Source organism: Tympanuchus pallidicinctus, unplaced genomic scaffold (assembly GCF_026119805.1).
Source record: "Tympanuchus pallidicinctus isolate F22 unplaced genomic scaffold, pur_lepc_1.0 scaffold10, whole genome shotgun sequence".
In the NCBI taxonomy this organism is placed as follows: domain Eukaryota; kingdom Metazoa; phylum Chordata; class Aves; order Galliformes; family Phasianidae; genus Tympanuchus; species Tympanuchus pallidicinctus.
Window position 1 is genome coordinate 23,128,387 of NW_026294619.1, and position 13,330 is coordinate 23,141,716.

Consider the following 13,330-nt stretch of genomic DNA (forward strand, 5'->3'; position numbering starts at 1 on the left):
TCAAACTGAAACACTGTATTTATTAAGTTACAACTGATGCCATATTCAGCAACTCCATAGATGTCGTTTGGAGGACGATGTGAAGAAATCACTTTGGTGTCTCCTCAAAGTTGGGCTCTAAAGGAGGAAGAAAGAAGCCGAGAGAGAAGAGACATGTTAAGTTTTTTCTTATTCCAGCCTAAAACACAACCATTCATCTCATATTCAAAAAAACCTAAACATTAATCTTCAGTATCTTTGGTTTTGGTAGCAATGAGGGCTACAGGTGTGGCAGCTCTAAGAACAGCCCAGGCATAGGTAAGAGCCAACTCCAGCTGGCTCTGAAAGGGACCCACTGCTGACCAGAATTAAGCCATGACTGACACTGGGTGTGCCTCTGGGACAGCAGGTTTAAAAAGGGGAAAACTGCTGTGCAGCTGCAAGAGAGGAATAAGAAATGTGAGAGAAACAAACCCTGCAGGCACCAAGGTCAGTGCAGAAAGAGGGGCAGGAGGTGATAAAGGCACATAGCAAAAACTTCTTAAAGCTCAGGAGAGACCCATAGTGGAGCAGGCCATTCCCCCTGCTGTCCATGGGTACAGTACATCTCCACCTGCAGCTACAGACTTGGTGCAGCAGCTGATGAGCCCTGGAGGAGGCACAGTCCATGGACAGCCTCCCACGGGAGCTGCCTGGGGCTGGAGCTGTAACCCCTGGAGAGGAACCCATAGTGGAGCAGGGCTGGGGGAGCTGCCACCTGTGGGGACCTGTGTGGAGCACTGTGGTACTGAATGGCAGGCCCTGTGACAGAGAGCCATGTTGGAGCAGCACCTGGACAACTGCAGCCTGAGGGAAGCCCATGCATGATCTGCTTGGGAAGGACAGCATCTCATGTGAGGGACTCACGTAGAATGGAGACACAGTGATCACGGAGGAGCAACAGAGAAAAAAAACATTATGGACTGACCACAGCCCTCATTCCCCATTCATTTGTGCTGCTTGAGGGGAGGAGTTAGAAGAGGATGGATAGGGAAAGGTGTTTTTAGTTTGCTTTTAGTTTTCACTACTCTAGTCTGTTACTAATTGCCAATAAATTACAGTCTGCTTTTGCACATGACTATAATTGGTGAGTGATCTTCCTGTCCTTATCTCAACCCACAAGCTCCCCACCCTGCAATCATATTTTCATCCCATCCTTCTAAGGAGAGTGAGTGCAAGAGCAGTATGGTGGTGCTGGGCTGCCCACTGGTTGTTACAGAATCATAGAATCGTAGGGGTTGGAAGGGACCTCCAGAGATCATCGAGTCCAACCCCCTGCCAAAGCAGGTTCCCTACAGCAGGTCGCACAGGTCGGCATCCAGGCAGGTCTTGAACATCTCCAGAGAAGGAGACTCCACCACCTCCCTGGGCAGCCTGTTCCAGTGCTCCGTCACCTCACTGTAAAGAAGTTCTTGTGCACATTTGTGCTGAACTTCCTATGCTGCAGTTTCCAGCCATTTCCCCTTGTCCTGTCTCCACACACTGCTGAAAAAGTCTGGCCTCGCCATTCTGCCCCCCACACCTTAGATACTTACAGACCTGGATCAGGTCCCCTCTCAGTCTTCTTTTCTCAAGGCTGAACAGACCCAGCTCACTCAGCCTTTCTTCATAGGAGAGATGCTCCAGGCCCTTCACCATCTTCGTGGCCCTCCGCTGGACTCTTTCCAAGAGATCCCTGTCTTTTTTGTACTGGGGAGCCCAGAACTGGATGCAGTACTGCAGATGAGGCCTCATCAGGGCAGAGTAGAGGGGGAGGATCACCTCCTTTGACCTGCTGGACACGCTCTTTTTAATGCACCCCAGGATGCCATTGGCCTTTTTGGCCACAAGGGCACACTGCTGGCTCATGGCCAACCTGTCGTCCACCAGGACACCCAGGACCCTCTCTGCAGAGCTCCTCTCCAGCAGGCCATCCAACCTGTACTGTTGCATGCAATTATTCCTCCCCAGATGCAAGACTCTACACTTGCTTTTGTTAAACCTCATCCGGTTTCTTACTGCCCAGCTCTCCAGCCTGTCCAGGTCTTGCTGAATGGCAGCACAGCCTTCAGGCGTGTCAGCCAATCCTCCCAACTTCGTATCATCAGCAAACTTGCTGAGGGTGGCCACTATCCCCTCATCAAGGTCACTGATGAAGATGTTGAACAAGACCGGACACAGCACAGACCCCTGAGGAACACCGCTGCTTACAGGCCTCCAACCGGACTCTGCACTGCCAACAACAACCCTCTGTGCTCTGCCAGTCAGCCAGTTCTCAACCCACCTCACTGTCCACTCATCTATCCCATACTTCCTCAGCTTTGTTATAAGGATGTTGTGGGAGACAGCATCAAATGCCTTGCTGAAATCAAGGTAGACTACATCCACTGCTCTCCCCCCATCCACCCAGCCAATGACAGCCAGTTACAGCACAACAGCACCATTAAAAGCATCGACTGCACTTTGAAACAGGTCTTATCCACCTTAAGAGTTGTGTATGTCAGCTTTAAGAAAGACACAGCCCTTGGCAGCATTCTACTGCAGTGTCTTTTATCAATACCTGAGGTGTTAAAAAAGGCAGTTGAGAAACTGAAGAAATCAGTCAGAATATTAGTACATGTTGGCCAGTGTACTGCGTGTTTCCAGCTTAGCTTTCATACAAGAACTAGTAACTAAGCTCTTCTTTCCTCCTTGTTAGTGTCACATAGCTGATAAAGTGAAAGGAGTGCACATTTTCAACTACGCACAGCAAAAGATAATTTCCACACTATAGAAACCATGAAGACTAAATTCCTGATGCCAGAAGTACAAACTCAGAAGAGCTGGAGGTTTTGACAGGTGATCTAGAGATGCTTGTTCACTTTGATACAAGAAGTCTGAAAGTTAAAGATTCTGTTTATAGGAATCTTCACTTAGACAAAAGTCTAAAGAATGTAGTCACAGTTTTGAAAACCTGTTGAACTTAGATTAAGGACAGACACTGGTGGTAAAAGCACCAGGGTAAAACAGTGCCCGCCCATGTGACTGTTCTGGTCCTACTGTCACACAGATTGCTTCATCCTAAAAAGAAACCCCTGAACTTTAGTACTATTGTTTAACATATTGCATAGAAATAAAACAGAATATAAATAAACCATGCCCCTAAGCCACTGTAAGTCCTCCTATAAAGATGTTTCATTTTATTTGTGCCAATAAGAATTTGAGGCCAAATCCTTTCTTAATCCAACTGAAATACCACCAAAATAACTGAGGTGAGTTCCTGGTCTAAAATAAATTTCTAGTTAGCCTGATCAGAACGACAGCACTGACTGTGGGGGGTTAAGTGTAGCTGGCTGCCAGATGCCCCAAAACTGCTTACTCCCTTCTTTCCGCAACAGAGGAGGAGAAAATCAGATTTAAAAGCTTATGGGTGAAGTTCAAGAGAAAATTGCTTATTTATTACTACCCCACACAAAACAGACTCAACTTTTGGAAGATTAATTTACTGCCAATGAAAATGTGAGTAGCAATGAACAAACAACAAAGCAAGAACACCTTCCCCACATATCCTGTCTTCCCAGGCTCACTGTCTCTCCTTTGTTTCTGATTCATATGCATCTCTCTCCTTCTTCACTGTGTCAGCAGGGTTGCTTTCTCACATATTTTCCCCTTACTCCTTTCATAGCTGCTGTAGTAGTTTCTTTTTACTGTTTAATGGAGTGCCTTAATACAGAGGTGCCATCAGTATCACTGGGAACTTACCCCTGTGCTGTGTTGAGTCTGCTGGAGTCAGCTACAACCACGTCCAACATGGGCACAACCCCCGGTGTCCTCACTGAGGCCACCCTAACAGTGCTTCTGCCACCAAAACCTTGCTATAAAACTCAAGTCACTGCTGAGTCCCAGCTACCAGCTTCCTACAGCTTAGCGGAAAGACAATTTACCACCCCAACCTGACTTTAGATAAAGCTGCTTGTGAGCAGTAGAGATTTTGAGATGTACTTGCTTAAGTAAGCAAGAGAAACAACTAGATGTGCCTGTCATTAACAAAGGTTAAGTTTGCCCTTATGTTCTAAGGAAGGCAGAGTTGGTGCATTCCCTTTGCATTCCACATGAACCAATCATGCCAAACATTCTTCTCATGCTCAGTCTGGGTCATATAAAAACATTCCCTTGAATGGGTTCACAACATTTCTTTGAAAGCGTAGATAACTGCAGGACAATGGGAAATGGTTTTAAGTTGAGGGAGGGGAGACTTGGGTTGGATGTCAGGGGTAAATTCTTTACAGAGAGAGTGGTGAGGTGCTGGAACAGGCTGCCCAGAGAGGCTGTGGATGCCCTGTCCCTGGAGGTGTTCAAGGGCAGACTGGATGGAGCCTTGGGCAGACTGGTCTAGTATTAAATGTGGAGGTAGGTGGCCCTGCATGTGGCCAGGGGGGTTAGAGATTCATGATCCTTGAGGTCCCTTCCAACCCTGGCCATTCTGTGATTCTGTAATTCTAATACAAATTGAGAGCAGCTAACCTCAGATCATCTTCAAATAACCGGAGAAGAAATTTTTATATATTTAGTCATGATGTAATCATTAATAAGCTCTATGTTCATCATTCCGAAATCACTGACTTTCCGGATGAGTTTAAAATGTTTACAAACTGGAGCTTGGATGATACGCACTGGTTATCCACAATATGCAAACAGTGCTGACCTCTTTGGGAAGATGAGAAAAATTGATAGAACAACAGGCCATTCTGCACTTTTCTTAGTGTTTGTGAAACTATTAATTAATATAAGTATGACAGCCAACTGACTGCAAGCCTAGTTAAACATTGATCTAAGTTAGTTCATCTCTTCACTGGAAAACTAAGGTTACTTACTGAGGGCATCTTGCATGACATGAATGGTTCCAACAAAAGCTAAAAGAGAATTGACTACAAAAGTCAGTTGTTGAGCACGACCTTTCTTCCAATCAGAGGTTCAGTACCATTGTTAACTCACCCTCAAATTTGAATTCTGGAAACTTGGTTAGATCTCCCTCTCCATACATCCTCTGAAGCCTGGCAAGTGATTCATTCATGTCTTTCTGAAACTCGGGGCCTACATCAACAGGCCCTCCAGCTTGCCTAAAATACAAACAAACAAAAAAGTTCCAATTAATAGTTCAGTTCTGAAAGTTTATATGGAATTTCTACATTTTCATAGCGATTTATGGATTATCATTTTGACAATCAACTAAAGCAAAAAATTCCAAACATTTTCAGAAGTGACACACCTTAAAGCCCACTTACCTTACAACTAAAGGTTCTCAGAATGGGTTCTAAAGGGCTTTTTGCTGTGAATAATGAAATTCCAAGCTACAGAGGCAGCCTTTGGAGACACAAAACCATGCTGAGTATCTAGATTTGCAGAACTCTGGAGTTTCACTTGTTCCAGGTGTGACTTCTTGACAAAACTGTGATTTGTACCTCTGTTATTTCTGAATTAATGATCATGATTTGAGTATTAAATAAGAAGAAAAAAAAAAAGAATACAAAACAGAGGATACTTAATTCAACTGGACTCACACAAGGATTCCTTGGGATACATGTATAAAATAGTTACAGCAGTAACTCTGTAGACTAGTCACCATCTATTGTGTGCTAAGTGCCTTTTAACTCCTTATGAAAAAAGACATCAGGGTCTTTTTTATTTGCTTTTTTTTGCACATCTTCTTCCAGGTTCATAAGGCCAAGCCTTTAACTTGTGGCACTATCAGTAGGTGCTGCAGGAAAGCAAAGGTTCTCTTTCAGAACAGTTTCAGGACAGAATTAAACCCAATTTTGTTTTGAGCAAGCAAGCAAACTTGTTTTAGAGCAAAAAACGAGCAGCATTTTTAACCCCTGTACCATCTGTTGTAAGGTAACTCATCGTACTTACTTGCTTTTTGTGTTGTACTCCCTGATCTTGTCCAGGAAGAGCTTCTGAACCGGATCGAGCTCTTTTGCCTTATTAAAGGCAATGGCAGAAAAACCGATGTTTCTCCGCAGGTGAACGGAGACAGCGGAGCGAAAAAGGGAAGAAAGTCGCAGGATCTGATGCAGGATCATGACGGCGCCGACGTTTTACTTTAAAACAATCAAATACGCGAATAGAACGCACCGATAACGACGCCCTTCCCTAACATAAGCCGCCTCTCACCCAAACCGACAGCCCCGACCCACCTTTGCGGAACCTCAGTCACCTTGGGGCGGGACGCAGCGCGCATGCGCCCAGACCCGCCCTCCCGCGCAAGGCATGCTGGGGCTCCGCGCGGCCTACCGCTGCCTTACCTCGACCCCCACGGCCGCGCGCAGGTCTCGTGAGGGACGGCGTCCGCCGTACAGCCCCGACCAACCGTCCGCCGGACTGACAAAGAGTAACGGACAAACGGCCGCCGGCCCGTCACCGCCGGAAGTAGGAGCTGCGCTTCCGGGTGAGAGGAAACGGCTCGGGGTGGCCGTTCCCCCCCACCCTCCCGCTCTCAGATAGGCGCGCGCGAGGGCCGCCGGGAGGTGTAGTTCCCGCGGCTGCGCGGGGGGTGGCGGTGTCGGCGCGCCCTCCCCACCCGGGCCCGCGCTGGGCCGCACCGCCCAATCCCGAGCGCGCGACGGACTCCGCGGGGTGGCGGTGGCGGCGGGAGTCGGCGGCGCTGCGAGGGCGGCGGGAGGAGGCGTGGGCCGCTGTGCTCGGGGCCGGCGCGTAAGGGCTGCGGAGGTGGGTGAACGCGATGCGGCCTGGCGGCCCGGCCCGGCCCGTGTTTTGTTTCCGTTTCTCCCCGGCGCCTCGCGTCTCATTTCCGTTTCGGGTTCAAACAACGCCGCGGGGAGGAGGGGGGAAGCAGGAGGTCTGCAGGGAGAGAAACGGGGACGGCAGGAAGAAGCGGCACATGGCGGCCCTGGCGGCTCCCCGGGTGGGGCAGGGTCCGGCCGTGGCTGGGCGAAAGGCTGGGCGCGTAACGGCGGGCCCCCATCTGGCCGAGCAGCATCGCTGGAGCTTGCTTGAGCCTTAAAAACGGCTTTTGGCCGGCAGTGTGCGGGGGTACACGGCGTCCCACCTATGGCCGTAGTGTTGTTCCAGGCACGTGCTGCACGGCTACTTTTCCATGACTGGGTTTGTTTTCGAACTTCTGACCCTTAGTTAGGAAGGAAAACGTCTGAAAACAGGCGTGACTTTGGCCCATCTAGCATCTCTGTCTTGAATGCAAACTGGCTGGTAGCTTGCATAAGGCCCTATGTAAAGGCCCTGCTGAGTGTGTGTGGCATTACCAATGAAAGTACCGGTAGGGGTGGCTGTACGAGTGCCCTGTGAAACAGCTGAACCGTGGGACCCTCCAGAGAGCAGGAGCATAACATCACCCAAGGTTGGAAAAGCCCTCCAAGATCATCCAGTCTAACCAACCCCCACCATCAGTGCTTTCCCATTAAGCCATGTCCCTCAGTACAACATCTAAATGTTTCTTGTGCAACCTCTTCTTTAGGTTTCTCTCAGTTTGTTATCCCAGGAGGCTGCCTCTGTTAAATTCCTAGCTGCTTCATGGGATTGATTATGTGTATTTTATTTGTATTTCATCTGTATTGTATCTGTACTACTGTATGGTCACCACATTTACAGCATTGCATGCGATTCTTCTGCAAATCTGGCAGATTGAGAAATATAATTAAAATACTTTCATTGAGTTTTTTTTTTCACTAATGTTTGGTGAGCTCCTTGAACTGCCCTTGCTTTGCACAACTGATAATGATGAGCACAAATTCTGTTTTGTTCTTCTTGTTGCTCAACATTATTTCACTGGTGATAGACAGCTGACATCCCAGATGTGTAACCAGGCTTCCTTCTTCCAGAGAATCTGTGTCTGATTCTTGACATGACAGTCCCCAATCTCTGTAGTTAATAGCCCCAGTGAGCTGCTCTGCATGAATTTGTTTTGTCTCATCTGAACATATGCGCGCTTCCAGTCTTGGAGCAATCCGGTTGCAGCAAATTTCATTGGACGTTGTCTGAAACCTTTGTTTTGTTTGAAGCATGCTGCTTCTTAATATTATCAGGAGTCTCTATTTTAGTGTAAGAACACATGACTAATTTTCTCCATTAGTCTTCTTCAAAGCGTTACTGACTTCACGCATTTTGGTCATGTTATTCTTCCTCTTCCCACTCTGCTCACCTCTTTTTCTTGTGTTTTGTGCTTAGTGGAAACCATCTTTCTTCCCCTTTCTGTGCCTGCACTTTGCCCTCCTCCTCTGCCTCCCCAGGGTATTTAAAAGCGTAATGTAGTCAATGAGATGCAGCTGTGTAATGGTAAGAAGGCAAAGCACTTAGGAGAGGGAATGAACAGTGCCAGTCCAGCTGCCAATTTGGACTCCAGCCCTCAGAAACACCGAAATATATTGCCTTATTCTATGCAATTTCTGGAACTATTCTAGTTCCAGTTACTGTGTTACTGTAATGTTTACGCACTGTGTGTCGTTTTGCATTTACCAATATTGAGTATTTTCTTTCATAAATCATTTATTTACTCAATCCTTAATTTCTAGAAGTCCTAACAAGTCAACCAGATCACTTGTAGCAGTGCAGACATAAGTTCTTCCAGAGACTTAATCAAACTTGTCTCTTCAGAAGTGTTCCCCATGTAGTGTGAAGACGATATGTGAGATTAGTTGGACTCCTTGGACTGGCAGTTCAGCATAGCCATCCCCTGCAGCTAGGAGAGTTTCATGGGGCTAGGTCTGATGAGAATGGAGCAGGTTCTGGTGGTGAGATATTAATGAGGTGCTGTTTAATTCCTATCCAACCCTGGTGGCTTCTCACTGATTGACATCAGATACAGTGCATGATTTCTTCTGGTAGCACAACTAATTTAACACAAGTTTTTGAAGGATGTGGTGTGATGAACAGCATAAATTTCTTTAAACAATTTCTCTAAAAGCTGTATGACTTGTTTATTATTCATTTTGATAAAATGAAAACTCCTTACTAGTAGCCGGTATGGGTTTAGTTTAGAACCTGAGAAAGAATGAATCTAAGATGGAAACCTTTCTAGCTTCTTGTCTCGTGCAGACGAAGGTAAATGCATAGCTAAATCTAGATGGCAAAATATGCATTAATTTTCCAAGAACTGTAGGAAGTTGTTTGAAATCAGCCATGAGAGTTTTAGTTAGTCTATTCCAAAAGCGGTCAGTAAGTGGAGATGTATGCAAGAAAACAAGACTTTGGCCTCAGTGTTTGTTTCTGTTTGGAGTTCCGAATTTGCCCTGCATAACACTTCTTTGTCAACAGGTATTGTCATCTATTTTGTGAAATCGACGTTAGGTTTTGGTTTTCCCTTTTTCTTTAAACAACTAAGTATTTGGTTTAAAAAAAGTTTGATAGGATGCAAATAATCAGCCTGTTTTGTTCATCTGTGACTTACAAAAAGAATTCGTCTTTGTTCCTAGCTCTGTTCTTAAGACATTTCAGCCATGACTAAGAGAGAAGCAGAGGAGTTGATAGAAATAGAAATTGATGGAAATGAGAAACAGGAATGTACTGAAGAAAGGTATGTACTGTCTTTGCTTTTGAGAATCATTAGACTCTGATTTATTTATGTTTTGTTTGTTTTACTGATTTCAGAGCTGTGACTGCACACACTAAGTTCAGTTACCCAGGTTTATTATTAGTTATGGTGTAATGCTTCAGAGATGACTATGATTATGAAATAAATGCAAGTGTTTTCTAGCTAGGTGAAAGTAGTAACTTTAAAGTGGTAAAAGTAACTGGATCGCTGACATCTCTGTGCTCCCGTGCTTGCTTGCTTGATTCTACGGATTTTTTGGCTTTTCTTATGGTTATAAAAGTCCTCATTTTGCCCGTGCTCTCTTTAGTTTTTCTGTTCATCTAATTAAGTGTTGGGGGTTTTTTTGTTTTGTTTTAATGGAACTGTAGCTGCTATTGGAAACCAGTGTAGTGCTGTCATAGAATATCCCAATTTGGAAGGAACCTACAAAGAGAACTGAGTCCAACTCTGGGCTCCACACAGAACCATGCGAAATTCAAACAGTGTGGCTGAGAGCGCTGTAGGTTCGGGGCCGTGCCCACAGCCCCGTGCATCCCGTTCCCCGCCCACCGCCCTGTGGTGCAGCCCCTTTCCCTGACCCCCAGCCGCCCTCCCCTGACGCAGCTCCATGCCGTTCCCTCGGGCCCTGTCGCTGTCACACAGAGCAGAGCTCAGCGCTGCCCCTCCGCTCCCTGTGAGGAGCTGCAGCTGCCATCAGGGCTCCCCTCAGCTCCTCTGCGCTGAGCACAGCGAGGGGCCTCAGCTGCTCTTTCACTCCTGTCCCTTTACCATCTTCATTGCCCTCTTCTGGCTGCTCTGATAGTTTTATGCCCTCCTTACATTGTGACACCTAAAGTTGCCCACAGTGCTCAAGGAGAGGCTGCAAAGCACAGAGCAGAGCAGGACAGCTCCTTCCTGTGCCTGGCTGGCAGTGCTGGGCCTAGTGAGCCCAGGATGTGGTTGGACCTTTGAGTTGCCAGGGCACACTGCTGACTCAAATTCAACTTGACTCCAACACAGCCTTCAGGCTCCTTTTCATAGGGCTGCTTTCCAGTGTGTGACACTAGTACATAACACTATTCAGTTGTGGTTAAATCTCCTCACATTTTATTTTTTTATTTCTACAGTACTTACAGTAACTTTTTCTTTACTTTTCAGTCTGTAGGAATATTTCTATGTGTACTTGTTGCAGATGTTTCAGATTCAGCATATTCTTCTTTAACTGAAACGAGCCTTTAGTTTCTCGAGTCTATTGCATTCCGTGTTATCCAGGGCCAATTTTTAAAAAATCAGAGATTAAAATCTGTATATTGTGATTGCATTATTGATGAGGCCAATAAAACTGTAGATACAGAAGTCTACTTTGCCTTAGTTATCTCAGCCTAGTTTTTAGTTCCTAATTAGTTCTTTTCTAATATTCACAGCTGTTTTTGAAAATATCAAAGCATGGGAAAAAATAGCCTAGGCTAGTAGGTGACCTGGTCTTTTAAGAACTTGTTTGAAGAACTATTTGAAAACCAATTATTAATTTCTCCTTATTCTGAGCTCCTCATATAATTTTTAATACTTTTGAACTGCATCCTTTTACTTTCTGATTTCCTCTGTTTAAACGGATATTTCTGAATGCCCATGCTAATAGTGCAGTAGGACAACCCAGATATGTGACTGTCTTTCGAGGTTATGCATTGCTGCAGTCCTTTCTGGTTGTCTCTTTTATGTGTTAGGTTTATCATTATGCTGGTTAGTTCCAGGACATGGACATTTAATCTGTAGAAGTGGGGATTTTTTTTTCCTTCTTTGTACCCCATGTGTGAAGTTTTCATATTTGACTTTTAACGTGAATCTTTTAAACACGCTGCATGCAAGGCAGACAGAATTGGTTTACTCAGTGTGAAGGTTAACAGTATGTAATAAGCTGATCGTAACTTAATATATTGAGAACTCAGGTCTGAGAATAATATTGATATTTAGCTTATCTTTTGAACTGTGATACAGCTTAGAAAAAAGTGAGCTGTAAAATCATCAGGATGGAATTTGGTACTGTACCCAAGTAATTTATCTGAATGGCATTAAGATTTCATATACGGTTTTTTATGTAGCTTATTTCTAACTTTTAAAAGATCTGTTCTATAACCGCTGTATTGTGCGAGCTGTACTAACATATGGGTAATGATTTACTGTGTTCATTTGGTACTTAAAGCATTGTTGAGCAAACCTACACCACAGCAGAATTTGTGAATCAAGCTATTGACATCAATGAACCAATTGGAAATCTTAAGAAATTACTGGAACCCAGACTGCTGTGTTCCTTGGATGCACATGAAATTTGTCTGCAAGATATACAGGTAAACTGCAAGGTTATAGAAGATTTAAACTCTTACCAGAGAGGCATTAAACCTCATCCCTTTCTTTCATCATGAAATTTCCTGCTTTTATTTTGTACGTTGCAATGTGGAGTTTAGTTTTACATCAACTTCCTTATCATAAAAACATTTAACGTGTGCACATAGATTCTGTATGAATGAATAAAAAAGCCTGAGATGTTACGGTTTGTTGGAGGGTGACACTCCCCTTACCCAACCACGAGTGAAAGAAGATTGAGTGTAATGTCAGTACTAAGCAAAAACTCATGAGGTAGCCCATATTGTTTGTTGCTATCTGAGAATCTTCTGAGAGTCCAATCTTGTTTTGTGTTTGAATAAAGCAGAAATATTTTTATGGGATTCAGATGCATAGGTAACACAATATTTGAGAAAATTCCCCTCCCACATGTTTCTGTGGGCATCTCAGTACATTAGTATAACTGTTGTTATAACTTTGTGACTAATATATATTTTCATTCTTTATTATTTTTTAATACTTTTGCTTTTATCAAGCTGGACCCAGATCGAAGCCTTTTTGATCAAGGAGTGAAAACAGATGGAACAGTGCAACTCAGTGTACAAGTAGTATCTAGGCAAGGTAAGCAGTTACATTTGTCTGCTCTGTGGGCCATCTGATATATATTATATGAGTGCTTGTGAACAAACCCAATACTCTTCTCTTTCCAGCTGTAAATGGGTGGTCATATAATTTCAGGATGTATTTTTTCACTGTTTACTGTGGTTATATGTAGTATCAATTAAAACAATTGTTATAAACTGACAAAAGCTATGCAAAATGTCTTATGAAACTTCATATCAATTTTAAAGTGGGGGAAAAAAAAATCTGGATCAAATAGTGAGAGTTACCTGGAGTATGAAGCTTTTGTTAAGGGTGAGTAGTTAATCATACCAGGTCAAGTATTAAAGCAGGCAAAAGATTTTTGTCTAGATGAGTGACAGTTCCATCTCTGTGAAGGTTGTTTGTGTGTTTTTTGTATTACTAGATTATGAGAGTAGAAGTTGTTAATTGAAAATGAATATGAAGGGCTGGGATCGCTATTACCTGTTTTCTTTGAAGAGCTCTGAGTTGAGTACTGCTGAGATGGAGCATTAACCAAGTTGGTAATGTTTGCTGATGTGTAGTCCGTGTTTGAGGTATCAGATAGGGTAGTTTTCCCCTTGTTGAATCCTCAGCAGTTTATTAGTTGTCAAAAAAACTACTTCCACTTAATTTTACATTGCAAAATGAAGGCGTATCTTCCCACTCTGTGGTGTAGCACCTTACATCCTGACAGTACAGTAATCGTGACAGAATTAAAACAACCAAAAAGATTGATAAAGCTGAAAATCTGAACTTTTTTAGTCTTGTTTCGACTTACTGTTAAATGCACTGTTTTCTGCAGTGGGAGAAAAGGTTTGGTCCTGTGTAGACTTGAGAGACAGTGGG

General features: G+C 44.3%; 2 protein-coding genes across 3 annotated transcripts in view; one reads left to right on the forward strand and one right to left on the reverse strand.

Annotated features, from left to right (window-relative positions):
* On the reverse strand, window positions 1–6,391 carry ATP5PF (ATP synthase peripheral stalk subunit F6). 2 transcript variants are annotated; one of them, XM_052667153.1, is made up of 4 exons: window positions 6,282–6,391; window positions 5,890–6,077; window positions 4,972–5,096; window positions 1–117 (listed from the first exon to the last, which is right to left on the reverse strand). In XM_052667153.1, exons 2-4 carry the CDS (start codon window positions 6,057–6,059, stop codon window positions 89–91), a joined length of 324 nt encoding a protein of 107 aa, XP_052523113.1. In that variant the 5' UTR covers window positions 6,060–6,077; window positions 6,282–6,391; the 3' UTR covers window positions 1–88. The 2 variants fall into 2 exon arrangements, with proteins under 2 accessions (XP_052523113.1, XP_052523109.1); XM_052667149.1 differs by lacking the exon at window positions 6,282–6,391 and adding an exon at window positions 6,174–6,192.
* GABPA (GA binding protein transcription factor subunit alpha) overlaps window positions 6,302–13,330 on the forward strand; it is a 24,427-nt gene continuing 17,398 nt past the window's right edge. Inside the window, exons 1-4 of the mRNA XM_052667022.1 lie at window positions 6,302–6,424; window positions 9,423–9,523; window positions 11,721–11,865; window positions 12,397–12,481. Coding sequence (XP_052522982.1) covers window positions 9,447–9,523; window positions 11,721–11,865; window positions 12,397–12,481 — 307 coding nt within the window. The 5' untranslated portion in view covers window positions 6,302–6,424; window positions 9,423–9,446. The remainder of the gene's footprint in view (window positions 6,425–9,422; window positions 9,524–11,720; window positions 11,866–12,396; window positions 12,482–13,330) is intronic.

Coding starts and splice junctions, on each gene's coding strand:
- ATP5PF (XM_052667153.1), bottom strand. CDS start 6,059: ATGATCCTGCATCAGATCCTGCGACTTTCTTCCCTTTTTCGCTCCGCT. Junction 5,097..5,889: donor GAGTACAACACAAAAAGCAA/GTAAGTACGATG, acceptor TTTGTATTTTAG/GCAAGCTGGAGGGCCTGTTG. Junction 118..4,971: donor TCCAGAATTCAAATTTGAGG/GTGAGTTAACAA, acceptor TTCCTCCTTTAG/AGCCCAACTTTGAGGAGACA.